At 41.9% G+C, this 13888-nt stretch overlaps 1 protein-coding gene and 1 long non-coding RNA gene across 2 annotated transcripts in view; both read left to right on the top strand.

Moving 5' to 3' along the window:
- The window catches only part of LOC310782199 (uncharacterized protein), a gene marked incomplete at its 5' end in the record, with an annotated part of 43512 nt that overhangs the window by 6557 nt on the left and 23067 nt on the right, over positions 1 to 13888 (top strand). Inside the window, 2 exons of the mRNA XM_083642885.1 lie at positions 11029 to 11202; positions 12654 to 12827. Of these exons, the coding sequence (XP_083499011.1) occupies positions 11029 to 11202; positions 12654 to 12827 (348 nt within the window). The remainder of the gene's footprint in view (positions 1 to 11028; positions 11203 to 12653; positions 12828 to 13888) is intronic.
- LOC310782469 lies at positions 4143 to 5078 on the top strand. Its single transcript, XR_014553022.1, has 3 exons — positions 4143 to 4464; positions 4622 to 4776; positions 4884 to 5078. It is a non-coding gene; the product is annotated as an uncharacterized lncRNA (long non-coding RNA).

Here is a 13888-nt window from a genome sequence, read left to right as displayed (position 1 = left end):
TTTTATGATATGTATTTTATGGTAATTATGTATTTCTATTCTATAATTTACAGGTCACCCACATGGAAAGGGACGTGGCTCCCCCTATTTCGGAAAGACCATGTCTCGAAATAGGTTCCAACTTATTCTGAGGTTCTTCCATTTTACTGACAATACTGTAGCAAACCCAGGTGACAGATTGTTCAAGGTCCGTCCAGTCTTGGACTATCTGGTAAATAAGTTCCAGGAAGTAAAAGTCAGTAAAAACTTTTTTTTTTTTTGGGGGAAAACAAATACTGTATATGTCTGATGTGTCACTGAGGCAAAAAATAAAAGGCTTAAAAGAGAGTTCTGCTTGAAACGGTGTCCTTCACTAAAAACCTCTTTTTCTCCTATTTCTCTTCCAAGGAGGGCATTTTTAGTGAAAACAAGCTAACTTCCACCGCTTGTAACTAAACAAGGAAACATGGTGTTTCTGCAGAGAGTCTCTGCTTTATAGACCAATTATACGCCTACGTCACAATGACAACAAACAGCGTCAGATGCGCAAGACGGAGGCAGAAAGACAGACTCCGCGCAGCCCTGTCAAGTAGTTTTCCAGTGGTCCGAAAACTATTCGAGCAAGACATGTCTTCGTGTTGTACAGTGGGATGCCAGAATCGGAAAGCTATTGTAGCAGAGTATTCGGGTCCGCCTATTCACACTTGGTTAATAAAATAATAAACGATAGAGCCAGGCTGTAACGTTATAACCAGCTTCACCTTTATTCTCCCCACATATCCTGTTCTACCGCAACCGGAGGGAACATACACAGCCTCGCACACACGCAATAGAACACAACACAACACTGAACAGTCTGTTACACTATCAACAAAGCAAGGACTAAAGTTTTACCGAATCCCGTCAACTCATACTGCTTTTAATGCTAACCGTAGGTGTCTTTGGTTGCAAGCCCAAAGAGGAAATCGTAAAAAATGCCCGACTTTGCAGTGCTCGCTCATTTCATATCAGGTATGCTGTAGTAGGCTGCTAGTGACAGCCACATCGCTCGGTTAGTTAACAACCAAGTAACGTTAAATGTCATTATTGAGTTGAACTGATTGGAACGAGGACATCATTAAAAATGCCCGAAATGTAGTGCTCTTCATAATCAGGTAAGCTGCCTGAAACTGTAGGCTGCTCAGCCACATCACTCGGTTAGAACGACCAAGTAACGTTACATAATGGAGAGAAGAAAATGGGGAAAGAGGGCTACGGCGTTCTGTCGAGTGTAGGCTTTCTCAGAAGGTGCTCATTGGATCCATAGGGTTGAAGATTCAGTAGAAAGAACAAAGGAAGTCCAAGGCAACTCTTCAAGAATATTTTAAAAAGCCTTTAATAAAATATGGCTTCCACCGACATGTTTCGGCCAAACTGGCCTTTCTCAAGGTGATTAACGTTACATAATGTCATTATTGAGTTGTGTGCATTATCAACATAACAATATATCTTTGCAAGTTACAGAATAATTATCTACGCTATCCCGTTATAAAGGAATGTACGATATATGTATTGCTGGCCACTCTAGGCTTGGCGAATTGACAGCGGCAGTGCGTATGGCAGGGGCGGTTTTAGCATCTGAGCTTTGGGTGGGCTCAGCCCACCCAAAGGTCATGGACCGCTGAACCCCTAGGGGGGTCCGGGGGCATGCCCCCCCGGAAGAAAATTTTGTACAGTTTCAAGTAAAAATGGATCAAACTGGCGCACTTTGAGATCAAAATGAAGAGACTAGATCTATGAAGAACTACACACATCAATATCTTCTTTACCGTTCTGTGGTTTTACAGCGATGAAAAAATAATTGTTTCCCTATATATACTATATATATTCTGCATACAGGTTCTATGGTAGAATTATGCTTGCATAAATAATACCAAAATCACTTCAGGGGAGTTTCAAGTAAAGTAACATTTTGCTTTGTAGGCAAAACAAAAGTAAAATTATATCAAAAGGGAACTTCCTAACTTATTGGCTGGAATAATATTCCGACAAGATAATAATATACTGTAAGCACTAAAGCAGGAGTTTGCAGTCAACTAGTTGAAATTAATATGTGGCAGTATTTGTGGGGGTCAAAATCTATGTAGGGTGTACCACCACAAATAGATCAGTGTATGGGAAACACTGACTATTAAATTGTGTGACTAGAAAGACACCAATAAATCTGAGAAAATGTACTTTAATTTTGAACAACAGCACTACAACGGTGGCATTACAAATGGTATTATGAAATTATTGTGGGAAAAAACAAGATCTGACTGGTTGGAAGTTGGTAGGCTACCACCACCACAGCGTGCAAAAATAGGGAAAGAAGGAAAGAAAAGGGAATAGCATGCCATGCACGCATTTTAAGCTATCATCATCATCACATCAGACAGGCTGTGTAAAGCAGCCACTTGCGATTCTGAAGGGCTTAATTTCATTCAGATAACAAGGGACCCGTTTGAAAATATGTTTGTCACTTATGCCCATATGTTTCTCAAAAAACATTGCATCCATTTACACCCACTTTACTGCGAGCTAGCATGACATGGCTGGCTGGTGCCATGGTAGCCTACCTACCTTCCTCCAGTCCACCTGTTTGTCTGGCAGGCACAGCCACAAGTTCTTTTGTTTAGCCTACGAAACAACGTTACGCGCTAATTTGCATATCAATATGCGCTAATTAAGTAACTACTAACGACTCTGACTGCTCAATGCTCACCTCACAGTTTCATTGATCATGAGTGGGGAGAACGATTGTGTGGACTGTGGAGGACCACTTCGCTGCTGTACTGTGTGTGACCTGTGTGAAGTGATGTGGGATTAGGCAGATAGATGGAGGAGGGAGCGCCTGCGCAGCCGCGGTTCTAGAAACTTTTCGGGTGGGCTGAACCCCCCTAAATGTTTGTCTCAGCCCACCCTAAGAACATAGAGGGGGGGGGAAACACGCACACAGCGCATTGAGTGTAGTCAGAAACTGCTACTAATGACCACCATGGATTTGGAGAGGGGAAAAAAAAAAAAAAAAAAAAAAAACTTTTTTTTTGCCTCTATTTTTTTGGGTGGGCTGAGACTATTTTTGGGTGGGCTAAAGCCCACCCAAAAACGGCCTAGAACCGCCCCTGGCGTATGGTATGGGTCTGTAAGACGTATCCCATTAACCAACGTTAATTTCGATGCATAACATTGCTTATCACTAGGCGATAAGCTGTGGTAGTAAGCCGAGAACTGCATTTTAAAACTAAAATCTAACTGTGTGTCGCAGATGAGCACAGAGCAGTCCTGACAGCGGCGTCTTTCACACAGCTCTGTCTGTGTCAATGAGCGGCTCCGGGCTTTTTGCCTACACGATGCGCGCGCAGCTCCATGTTGACAAGCTGTATAAGGGGTCTATTGTGAGATATGTTGTGTAATTTTATTCCTAGCATAGAATATTCTGTGGGTCCTGGAAGATCAGGAAATATGCTCAAAATCCTGGCACTGGGAGCACACAGACCGAAATGACCCTGGCAGAGAATGAGTTAATAATAATAATCTTTTTTTTTTTTTTTATATTCCAAAACATCTCGCGGGCCGGAAGAAACCTGCCCGCGGGCCGTATCTCTGACATCCCTGAGCTAGATTCTTCAGTGCAGTCACAGTGGCTGATTGCCCACTCTACATTTAAACTACACTTCTGCTCAAGCACTCATAGCTCTCTCCTCCTTTTAGCAACTTCTCACTAACCACAGTGGTTACCTGCTTTTGAGATCTGCACTTAGTTTGCTTCTTTCTCTCCATCTCTCTTGTCACGTCCCCATCCAAGTGACTCCAGAAACTAAACTGATCTATACTCGCCTGTGGTATCCGCCCAAATGTGCATCCTTGCGGGACTGATACTGTCCGTGTTCTTGTCCACTGACAGCTGCAGACTTGTAGTTACCAGTCTCGTAGTCTCTCCCCAGACTCAAATATTAAAGTACCTCATTTCGGTACTTTTTTTTTTCTATTATAATTTAAAAATGTCGGTACTTGAACGCATCTCAGTGATACAAAGACAGCGAGCGAGATAGAAATTCCGACGCAAACTTGAAGGCAACACACACGAGGGTGGGTTACGTCATCATGTCACTGCCAAAACAAGCTGAAGAGAAGAAGATGGCCTCTCGCTTGCGGTCCAAAGTGTGGCACTGGCTACACTTCACAAAGATAGACTCAGACAACGCTCGCTGTAACATTTGCGATGCGAAGTGCAAAGCTGGCCAGGGGAACACCTCTAACTTGAGGAAACACTTGGTCAAGCATAAAATCTTTTTAAATGCGGAAGACTGTAAAGTGTTCGATAGCCTGAGGGTGGACGCTGCAGCCCCACCAGCAGCAAAGCACCTACAGCCAGCAGCTCCTCTGCTTCGTTAGCTGAAACGGACAGCGACGACGACGAAACTTCAAGTGTCGCAAGTGAGGCGTCGACTTCTTCAACATCAGGTAACGTCATTTAATTAGCTAACGTTAGCTGGATAGTTGTAGCTTATAGCTTAGCATGTTTAGTAGCGTAACTAGCGTTGCTAACGTTATTATTATCCTCAGTTCGTGTCACCGTGAGACGTGTTATTCAACGTTACACTCTTGCTTTCTTTGCTAGGCCACCGTGTGAGAGTCGCACAGGAGACACCCTTCACCCTGGCGAAGAAAGCAGCTTTACCCCGGCAGAAAGTAAATGAGTGCCACAGGGCCAGTGACTGCCTTCATTGTAAAAGGCATGTTGCCCTTCGCAACGGTGGAGTCTCCATGGTTCAGGTAAATTATTTATTTATGTATAAATGGGTGATAATGTGTGTGTGTGTGTGATATTCATAGAGTAAGCTAAGTTACTAAGAATAGTTATTTTTATTGTCTATATATAGGGAGATGACAGGGACCCTGAACCCAAAATACTCCCCTCCCTCCAGAGACCTTCTCACAAACACACTTATTCCAGCTTGGTGTCGTGTTGAGAAGAAGAATGTGAAGGAGGAACTCAGGGCAGTTGACCATATTGCAGTGACCGCTGATGGATGGAGCAGACCATTACCTTGCACAAGTAAACTCTTGGTTTGGGAGGGAAGAGGGAGGGAGGGAGGGAGGGGTTTTATTTTGTTGGGTGCTGCTGCTAAACAAAAAAAAATCTAAATAAAGAACAATGTTGAAATTGAGAAGTTTGGACTTATTTGTTTTAGAAACTGTACATTTTTGTTGTAGCAAAATTTTTTTTTTTTTTTTTTTTTTTTTTTTTACTCAAAAAAGTATCGAAAAAGGTACCGTTTTTGGTACCGTACCGAATTCCAGGTACCGGTATCGATTCAAATGTGAACGGTACCCAACCCTAGTCAGAGTATAGGCTATCGTTCCTCAGTCTAAAGCATTGTCAGTTGTCATGTCTCCTATAGTAAACCGTCGAGTGTGCTCTGAAACACCTTCAGTCCTCACACGAAAACGCTGTCATTCCTCCTGCCTCACTAAAAACGTTGTCGATCCTCCTGCAGACTAGCTGTCAGACATCACTCAAACTAGCTGTCAGGCATCACTCCTCATGTCTCACACAAAAACGTTGTCGATCCTCCTGCAGACTAGTTGTCAGACATCACTCAAACTAGTTGTCAGACATCACTCAAACTAGCTGTCAGGCATCACGCCTCACACAAAAACGTTGTCGATCGTCCTGCAGACTAGTTGTCAGACATCACTCAAACTAGCTGTCAGGCATCACTCCTCACGTCTCACACAAAAACGTTGTTGATGGTCCTGCAGACTAGTTGTCAGACATCACTCAAACTAGCTGTCAGGCATCACGCCTCACGTCTCACACAAAAACGTTGTCGATCGTCCTGCAGACTAACTGTCATGCATCACTCAAACTAGCTGTCAGTCATCACATGAAAACGCTGTCATTCGTTGTTTTTGGTTGTTCTTCCGTGTGGGGAAAGAATGCCTGTGAAGTTAGCAACAATTTTTTACAACTTCACTTCCGGTTGAATGCTTTTGCCTTTCAAAATAAAAGCACGCGTTTTTTTTATATTTACAATAGATTAAAGTAGTAATCTATGAGACCCAATAGAATTAACATAGTAACACTAAGAGGAACATCTAGTTTAATTGACAATAGACTATATATATATTTAGATATATATATTTATATTTCTTGAAATTCTTTCAACACAAAGACCGGAAGGCTAAATTTGGACACATGTAAATTAAACATAAAAAGTTAAATAGCTTTAAGGTAGATTCCTAGGATACTTCTTTATTGAATGGGAAAGCTTATTTAATTATTTAATGGTAAACTGTTGTTCCATCAGGCATAAGATATCCAAACAATGTAGGGTGTGTGCGGAAAACATTTGACTTCTACAATAGCCTTGGTTATGGCCTCTTGGAAGACATCCAAAGAATAGCAAGTAGAGGTGATACACATTAAGCAAAATGGAAGGTTTTGGTCTTGTGAAGTTATTTGCAAAATTTAGATACACAAGTCATGTGTATGAGTGATGACGTCAGCTGCAGTTAGGAAGAAACAGTTAAAACCCCCAGTTCCATCAAAACATTATTTTCTATCCAAATAAGTAAACAGTTTGACGGTGCAGTAGTTTGAGTGCTCTCCTATTACAATTTATTTATTTAAAAAGACAATGTATCTTTTCCATTTTTATTTTCAATTCTTGTTTTTGTCAGAGGTTAAGACAGATAATTCACCAAAATTCAGTATAACAGTTGTCCTTTGTAGGTCAATAACAGGTGATTATAATCCATTGGCAGGTGATTACACTCAAATGACAAAAGCAGCCAATGAGCTGTGTATTGTGAAGCACCATATTGGTAGGAAATGCATGTGACATCATGGAATGCTATGAATAGGCTAGGCTACAGTTCAAGGCCCAAGTGTCCAGATTAAAGGTTCATTTTAATACAGTGAGTAATCATAACACAGTGGAATTTGACTTTGTCCAATATGCATATCAACTCTCCCCTATATATAACTTTTCGAATGACTGAGATAGTATAGAGTATTTTAATCTGTTATGCGTCTAAAAGTAAAATGTGAGAACAAATGGCATAACATTCCACAACGTATTTTGTACAGTGACATTCCAACAAGACCATAAAAATAAATCCTTTCCCCTGTGTTTCATGAAAATTATTTGCCAAGATGTACTACAGAGATTAAAGTAACCAAATAAGTCAAAATCTCAAAATACTTGATAAACTCATTTTCATCACGTGAAGGCTTTATGTAATTTCAAAACGTTAAAAGATGCAGAGTGGCTGGCTGTTATCAGGACCATGAGAGAGGCGGAGTGGCTGGCTGTTATCAGGACCATGAGAGAGGCGGAGTGGCTGGCTGTTATCAGGACCATGAGAGAGGGGCAGAGTAGCTGGCTGTTATCAGGACCATGAGAGAGGGGCAGAGTAGCTGGCTGTTATCAGGACCATGAGAGAGGGGCAGAGTTGCTGGCTGTTATCAGGACCATGAGAGAGGCGGAGTGGCTGGCTGTTATCAGGACCATGAGAGAGGGGCAGAGTAGCTGGCTGTTATCAGGACCATGAGAGAGGCGGAGTGGCTGGCTGTTATCAGGACCATGAGAGAGGGGCAGAGTAGCTGGCTGTTATCAGGACCATGAGAGAGGCAGAGTAGCTGGCTGTTATCTGGACCATGAGGGGCAGTGTGGCTGGCTGTTATCAGGACCATGAGAGAGGCAGAGTGGCTGGCTGTTATCAGGACCATCAGAGAGAGGCAGAGTAGCTGGCTGTTATCAGGACCATGAGAGAGGCAGAGTAGCTGGCTGTGATCAGGACCATGAGAGAGGCGGAGTGGCTGGCTGTTATCAGGATCATGAGAGAGGCGGAGTGGCTGGCTGTTATCAGGACCATGAGAGAGGCGGAGTGGCTGGCTGTTATCAGGACCATGAGAGAGGGGCAGAGTAGGCTGTTATCAGGACCATGAGAGAGGGGCAGAGTTGCTGGCTGTTATCAGGACCATGAGAGAGGCGGAGTGGCTGGCTGTTATCAGGACCATGAGAGAGGGGCAGAGTAGCTGGCTGTTATCAGGACCATGAGAGAGGCAGAGTAGCTGGCTGTTATCTGGACCATGAGGGGCAGTGTGGCTGGCTGTTATCAGGACCATGAGAGAGGCAGAGTGGCTGGCTGTTATCAGGACCATCAGAGAGAGGCAGAGTGACATATTTACTTGAAAGTGCAGTCCATTAATTTAGAAGTCTGTGCAGCAAAGATGTGTGTGATGTCCTTTCAACGAAGCAAAGTGGTCGTTGTGTCCTAAACTGTACTGCACGCGACTGCAGGTAAAAACAAAACGAAGCGCACAAAAAACTCTCTGTGCACAATGGAAGCGCTCTCAACATGATTTCCATAACGTTACATGAAAAAAGCACCTTGGTCGTGAACGCCGCCTAAAGCCATTGGTGAGTTCGCCTAGCACCTATTTTTAAAGCTTTTTGGTTGCTCTTGTTCTGTAAAGGTGTGGTGTTTGGAAAAACCCTTCACGTGGTGGGATTTTGACATTTTTATTTTTTGAAATTTCCATAAAGTAGAAACTCTCCCGTATAGATGTTTTAAATTGACAACAAAAACATTCTAAATTGAACCCCAGCTCACTTCCTGTTGCAGTGTTTGCTATGGACTGAAAAGAAGGGGGGGAAAGCATTCCAGTGGAGGACTGACCATTCTGTGAAATGTTTCTTATTACATTAAAACGTGTTAACAGGTTTCATCTGGTTTGCTTGTCATTTCAAGTTTCATGTGTTTTCCCTCTCTAGACACTATCATTTGAGATTGATTTCTGTTTGCTCAATCTTCTGTAATTGATGTGATATGCATACTTGCACAAAGTCAAATTCCTCTTTGGCATTATGATTACTCAGTCTATTACAATGATCCTGGAATCTTTGGGTGGACACGTGGGCCTTGAACTCTAGCCTAGCCATAGTATTCCCATGATGTCATGCATTTCCTACAAATGTTTGTTGCTTGCCAATACACAGTTCATTGCTTTTGTCAGTGTAATCATCAGTTATTTTGGTGAATTATCGGTCTTAACCTCTGACAGAAACAATTATTGAAATGATACAGTAAGAGCTAACCATTGAAATAGGTGAGCACTCACTGCCATGTCAAAACTGTTCACTTATTTGGATGGAAAATGAATGTTTGATAGCCCAGGGGTTTTCTGGTTTACAAATTGGATGTTTGCTTACAGTGTACCTGGTTGAAAACTCACGCTTTATATTGTTTAGCCCATGACTGCTTATATTTTCTGTTTGTGGCTCAACCAAAAAAGTTTCGCCACCCCTGTCTTACACCGATGGCCCAGCTCCTCAACATGTCCTTAGGCTGCTGGTTATGTTTGGTGGTCATCAACAAGACACTTGTGTATCTAAATTTTGCTAATAACATTTCACAAGACCAAAACCTTCCATTTTGCTTAATGTGCATCACCTCTACTTGCTATTCTTTGGATGTCTACCAAGAGGCCATAACCAAGGCTATTGTAGAAGTCAAATGTTTTCCGCACACACCCTACATTGTTTGGATATCTTATGCCTGATGGAACAACAGTTTACCATTAAATAATTAAATAAGCTTTCCCATTCAATAAAGAAGTATCCTAGGAATCTACCTTAAAGCCATTTAACTTTTTATGTTTAATTTACATGTGTCCAAATTTAGCCTTCCGGTCTTTGTGTTGAAAGAATTTCAAGAAATATAAATATATATATCTAAATATATATATAGTCTATTGTCAATTAAACTAGATGTTCCTCTTAGTGTTACTATGTTAATTCTATTGGGTCTCATAGATTACTACTTTAATCTATTGTAAATATAAAAAAAACGCATGCTTTTATTTTGAAAGGCAAAAGCATTCAACCGGAAGTGAAGTTGTAAAAAAATTGTTGCTAACTTCACAGGCATTCTTTCCCCACACGGAAGAACAACCAAAAACAACGAATGACAGCGTTTTCATGTGATGCCTGACAGCTAGTTTGAGTGATGCTTGACAAAGTCTGCAGGACGATCGACAACGTTTTTGTGTGAGACGTGAGGCGTGATGCCTGACAGCTAGTTTGAGTGATGTCTGACAACTAGTCTGCAGGACGATCGACAACGTTTTTGTGTGAGACGTGAGGAGTGATGCCTGACAGCTAGTTTGAGTGATGTCTGACAACTAGTCTGCAGGAGGATCGACAACGTTTTTGTGTGAGACGTGAGGCGTGATGCCTGACAGCTAGTTTGAGTGATGTCTGACAACTAGTCTGCAGGACGATCGACAACGTTTTTGTGTGAGACGTGAGGCGTGATGCCTGACAGCTAGTTTGAGTGATGTCTGACAACTAGTCTGCAGGAGGATCGACAACGTTTTTAGTGAGGCAGGAGGAATGACAGCGTTTTCGTGTGAGGACTGAAGGTGTTTCAGAGCACACTCGACGGTTTACTATAGGAGACATGACAACTGACAACGCTTTAGACTGAGGAACGATAGCCTATACTCTGACTGACGAGGATGCCCTAAAATGGTTGCCGTACAGGTGCCTCTTATTACTTAATCATGGTCCTTCACTCTGATACACTTCTGGCCAGAGCAGCCGCTCCGCTATAGCAAGCCCCCGGAGCTACATTAGGGTTAAGTTCCCTATCAAACTCAAAGTCTGCTTTTTAGCACAATTATCTCCAAAGAAACTGCCATCTGAAAATATTGTCCCAATAAAAAGTTGATCCTGGACCTTAACTAAACCCTTTATTTTAAACTATTTTGCATCCAGGGCCCAAACTGCAGATTTACTCATCTGGTTGGTTACAGAATGTGTCCAAGGAAAATGGACCAATCCTGAGACAGAGGTGTGATAGCCTCTCTGCGTTCAGATGGAAAGACTCTATAAGGCCAACATGATACTGATCCACACTGACAACATGCTAAAGTCCATTGGTTTATGAAACACTGGATTGTTGAAAGCTTTCAGGAATATTTTATTTGATAGCTTTGCTTTATTCTTTATTCAGATTGAGTGGCTGCAGTTTGTCAGTGACTCACTGTGAAGTCCTGGTCTCAGCTCTGAAGTCCAACCCCACCTATCTGAGAGAACTGGACCTGACTAACAACAACTTGCAAGATGCAGGACTAAAGCTGCTCTCTGATTTACTAGAGAGTCCACGCTGCAGACTGGAGACTCTCAGGTAAAATCACTTTAAAGTGTTTCTCACATGATTTCACACATTTCTCCAAACTAAGGTCCATTCTCTCAAAACAAGATTCCTGGATCTGCAAACGTCAACCTGCAGGTTTTACATGACTTTACCAGAGCCCATCTAGCAGCAATCTAGTTGGCGAAACGGTGAAATGTTATTCATATGAGTAGATGAGTCATGGTCAAATGCAGAAACCAGCATCTAGCTTACAGCGTTCATGCAAAATGGATTGTTTTGTTGTTAATTTTAATTTAATTGGCGGACTTACTGTTGACGAATGGTTGGAAGAAGAGATAAACAAACAAGCTGCTGGTTTCATCTGGCGGGATCAGGTTAGGACGGTAACATATCAGACTGAAAATAATACTGCCTGTCTGAGATGATAGAGGGTTGAGAGGCGGGCCATAGCGTGTCTGTCGATGATTTGATTTGACAGTTCTGGGCACTGGAGTTGGCATTGGCCAATCCTGGCATGTTCCACCCCCAAATCGAGTGTGTGCTGGCGCTAAGCGAATGGGTTCTGGGACAACCAGGCTCTCTGGCGCGAGCCACTTACGTTAACTTTAGGAGCAGTGCGGTAAATACAATATTCCTGGAATGTGAGTTTAACAAACCAGTTACATGCCCTATGCATTCTACATCAAATTAAGTTATTAGTTAGTTTTATTTTCTGTGTTACATACTTATTGGTCAAGTTATTAGTTCGTTTATGGGCTAGAAATTCTGTGGGGTTATCAGCAATATAGCCTGCAGAATTTTGGTCGCTCCTGTTCTCTGCTAAACAGACCGGCCGGTGGAGTGATATTTTAGTGATGAGGGCGTTCTCAAATGAATGACATTGGAGAACGGCTAGGTGTGCTGTTATGCTAAATTGAGAACGGTCCTTCACCAATCAGATTGCTTGGTCAGAACTACATGTTGTATAATAACCCTTAAGAGCATGTCAAATTCCCTCCATGTGAAGCGTTTTCTTGCAGACCACCGTTAAGTGGAATATTGATTTAACTGAAGTTACGTCAAACTCTACAGTGAAGGAAGTGATGAAATGTTGAATCCATAAAAAGCTTCATGAGTAGAACTAGAAAACTAGGTCCAGGTTGAAAATGACCAAAATTATATTTTAAGAGAGAAACTCTGCTGTGAGCAATATTACTGAAAATTATCAAGCTGCTTTTCTATTTATTATTAATATTGTTTCATCACCCAGCATTACAAACTATACATCACTGAAGAAAATACAACAATATGCGATGTGTGTGTGTGTGTGTGTGTGTGTGTGTGTGTGTGTGCGTGTGTGTGCGTGTGTGTGTGCGTGTGTGTGTGTGTGTGGGCGTGTGTGTGTGTGTGCGTGTGTATGTGTATGTGTGTGTGTGTGTGTGTGTGTGTGTGCGTGTGCGTGCATGTGTGCATGCGTGCGTGTGTGTGTGTGTGATGTCTAGGCTGTCAGGGTGTCTGCTCACAGAGGAAGGCTGTGCTTCTCTGGCCTCAGCTCTGAGCTCCAACCCCTCCCATCTGAGAGAGCTGGACCTGAGCTACAATCATCCAGGAGCCTCAGGAGTGAAGCTGCTCTCTGCTGGACTGGAGGATCCAAACTGGAGACTGGAGACTCTCAGGTATGGAGAGGCACCATATGCTAGAAGGCTGAGAGTCACACACATTTTCTCTGTCACACTGGAGACTGGACTCTCAGGTATGGAGAAGCAATGTCTGCTAGAAAGCTGAGAGTCACACATTTTCTCTGTTACACTGAGAAGATGAGGAATGTGTCTAACAGCAGTTATGACTGATGCTGTCTGGAAACTCATTCATATTCAAGGTTATTAAATGTCCATGTTTCCATCATCAAAGATAATCTTATTGTAGCCCAGCTAATGCCTATGTAATCAGGGAAGGGCCCTGAATTCTTTAAATCAATAAATCAATAATATATAGGTAATGTGATCTTGTTTCGCTTTTACCTATAAACATATCTTTGTCTCGAGTCACTATATTCACCACTAATTAACTGTAACTCAAAATATGAGGCTATATTACTGGATCCTCTAAACAATAAAATATTGCAATAAAATAAGTGTATCACCTTTTATAAAGTGACATGAATATCTCCCTTCTATATGTCAGTACCAGTAATAAAAGGAATTCAACCAGCAAACATCACACTGGAATCAGTTTTAAAAATAGATGAGATTTGATTATTTACTTTTGTAAAATGTAAAAATAAAATATAAACAAATGAAATAATATTCAATCTCTTTTAGATTAGTTTGCGTTGCTTTCAATAATTCAATAAACAACAAAATACTCTTCAGGTGACACACCAACAATTCAAATGTAACTTAAGAGTCACACCAAAACTCAGTAGGCCCACTCTCACCAAGCACGCGCACACACAAACCAAAAGCCAGCAGATATTAAAACTTAAAATAAACCCCCAGTTGCAGGCCTGATGCGACGCTTGGGAGCGGAGAGGCCCAAACGATTTGGCTGCTTCACTCAGAAGAGCAATCAAATAAAAGTAACGTTAGGAACCTTGTAGGGCTGGGTGATAAAATGATAGGATTAGCAATATATATTGTGATAGAGACGTCATCAATACAATAAAAAAATTGTTTGATAGAGCGCTTCCCTCTGCTCTGTGGCTCATACAGCCAATCATGTACCTTGTTACTACAAG

The sequence above is a fragment of the Poromitra crassiceps genome, assembly GCF_964638095.1.
Source record: "Poromitra crassiceps genome assembly, chromosome: 9".
In the NCBI taxonomy this organism is placed as follows: Eukaryota; Metazoa; Chordata; class Actinopteri; order Beryciformes; family Melamphaidae; genus Poromitra; species Poromitra crassiceps.
Note: the sequence above shows the minus strand (reverse complement) of the source record. Positions and strands in the feature narration are given on the sequence as shown.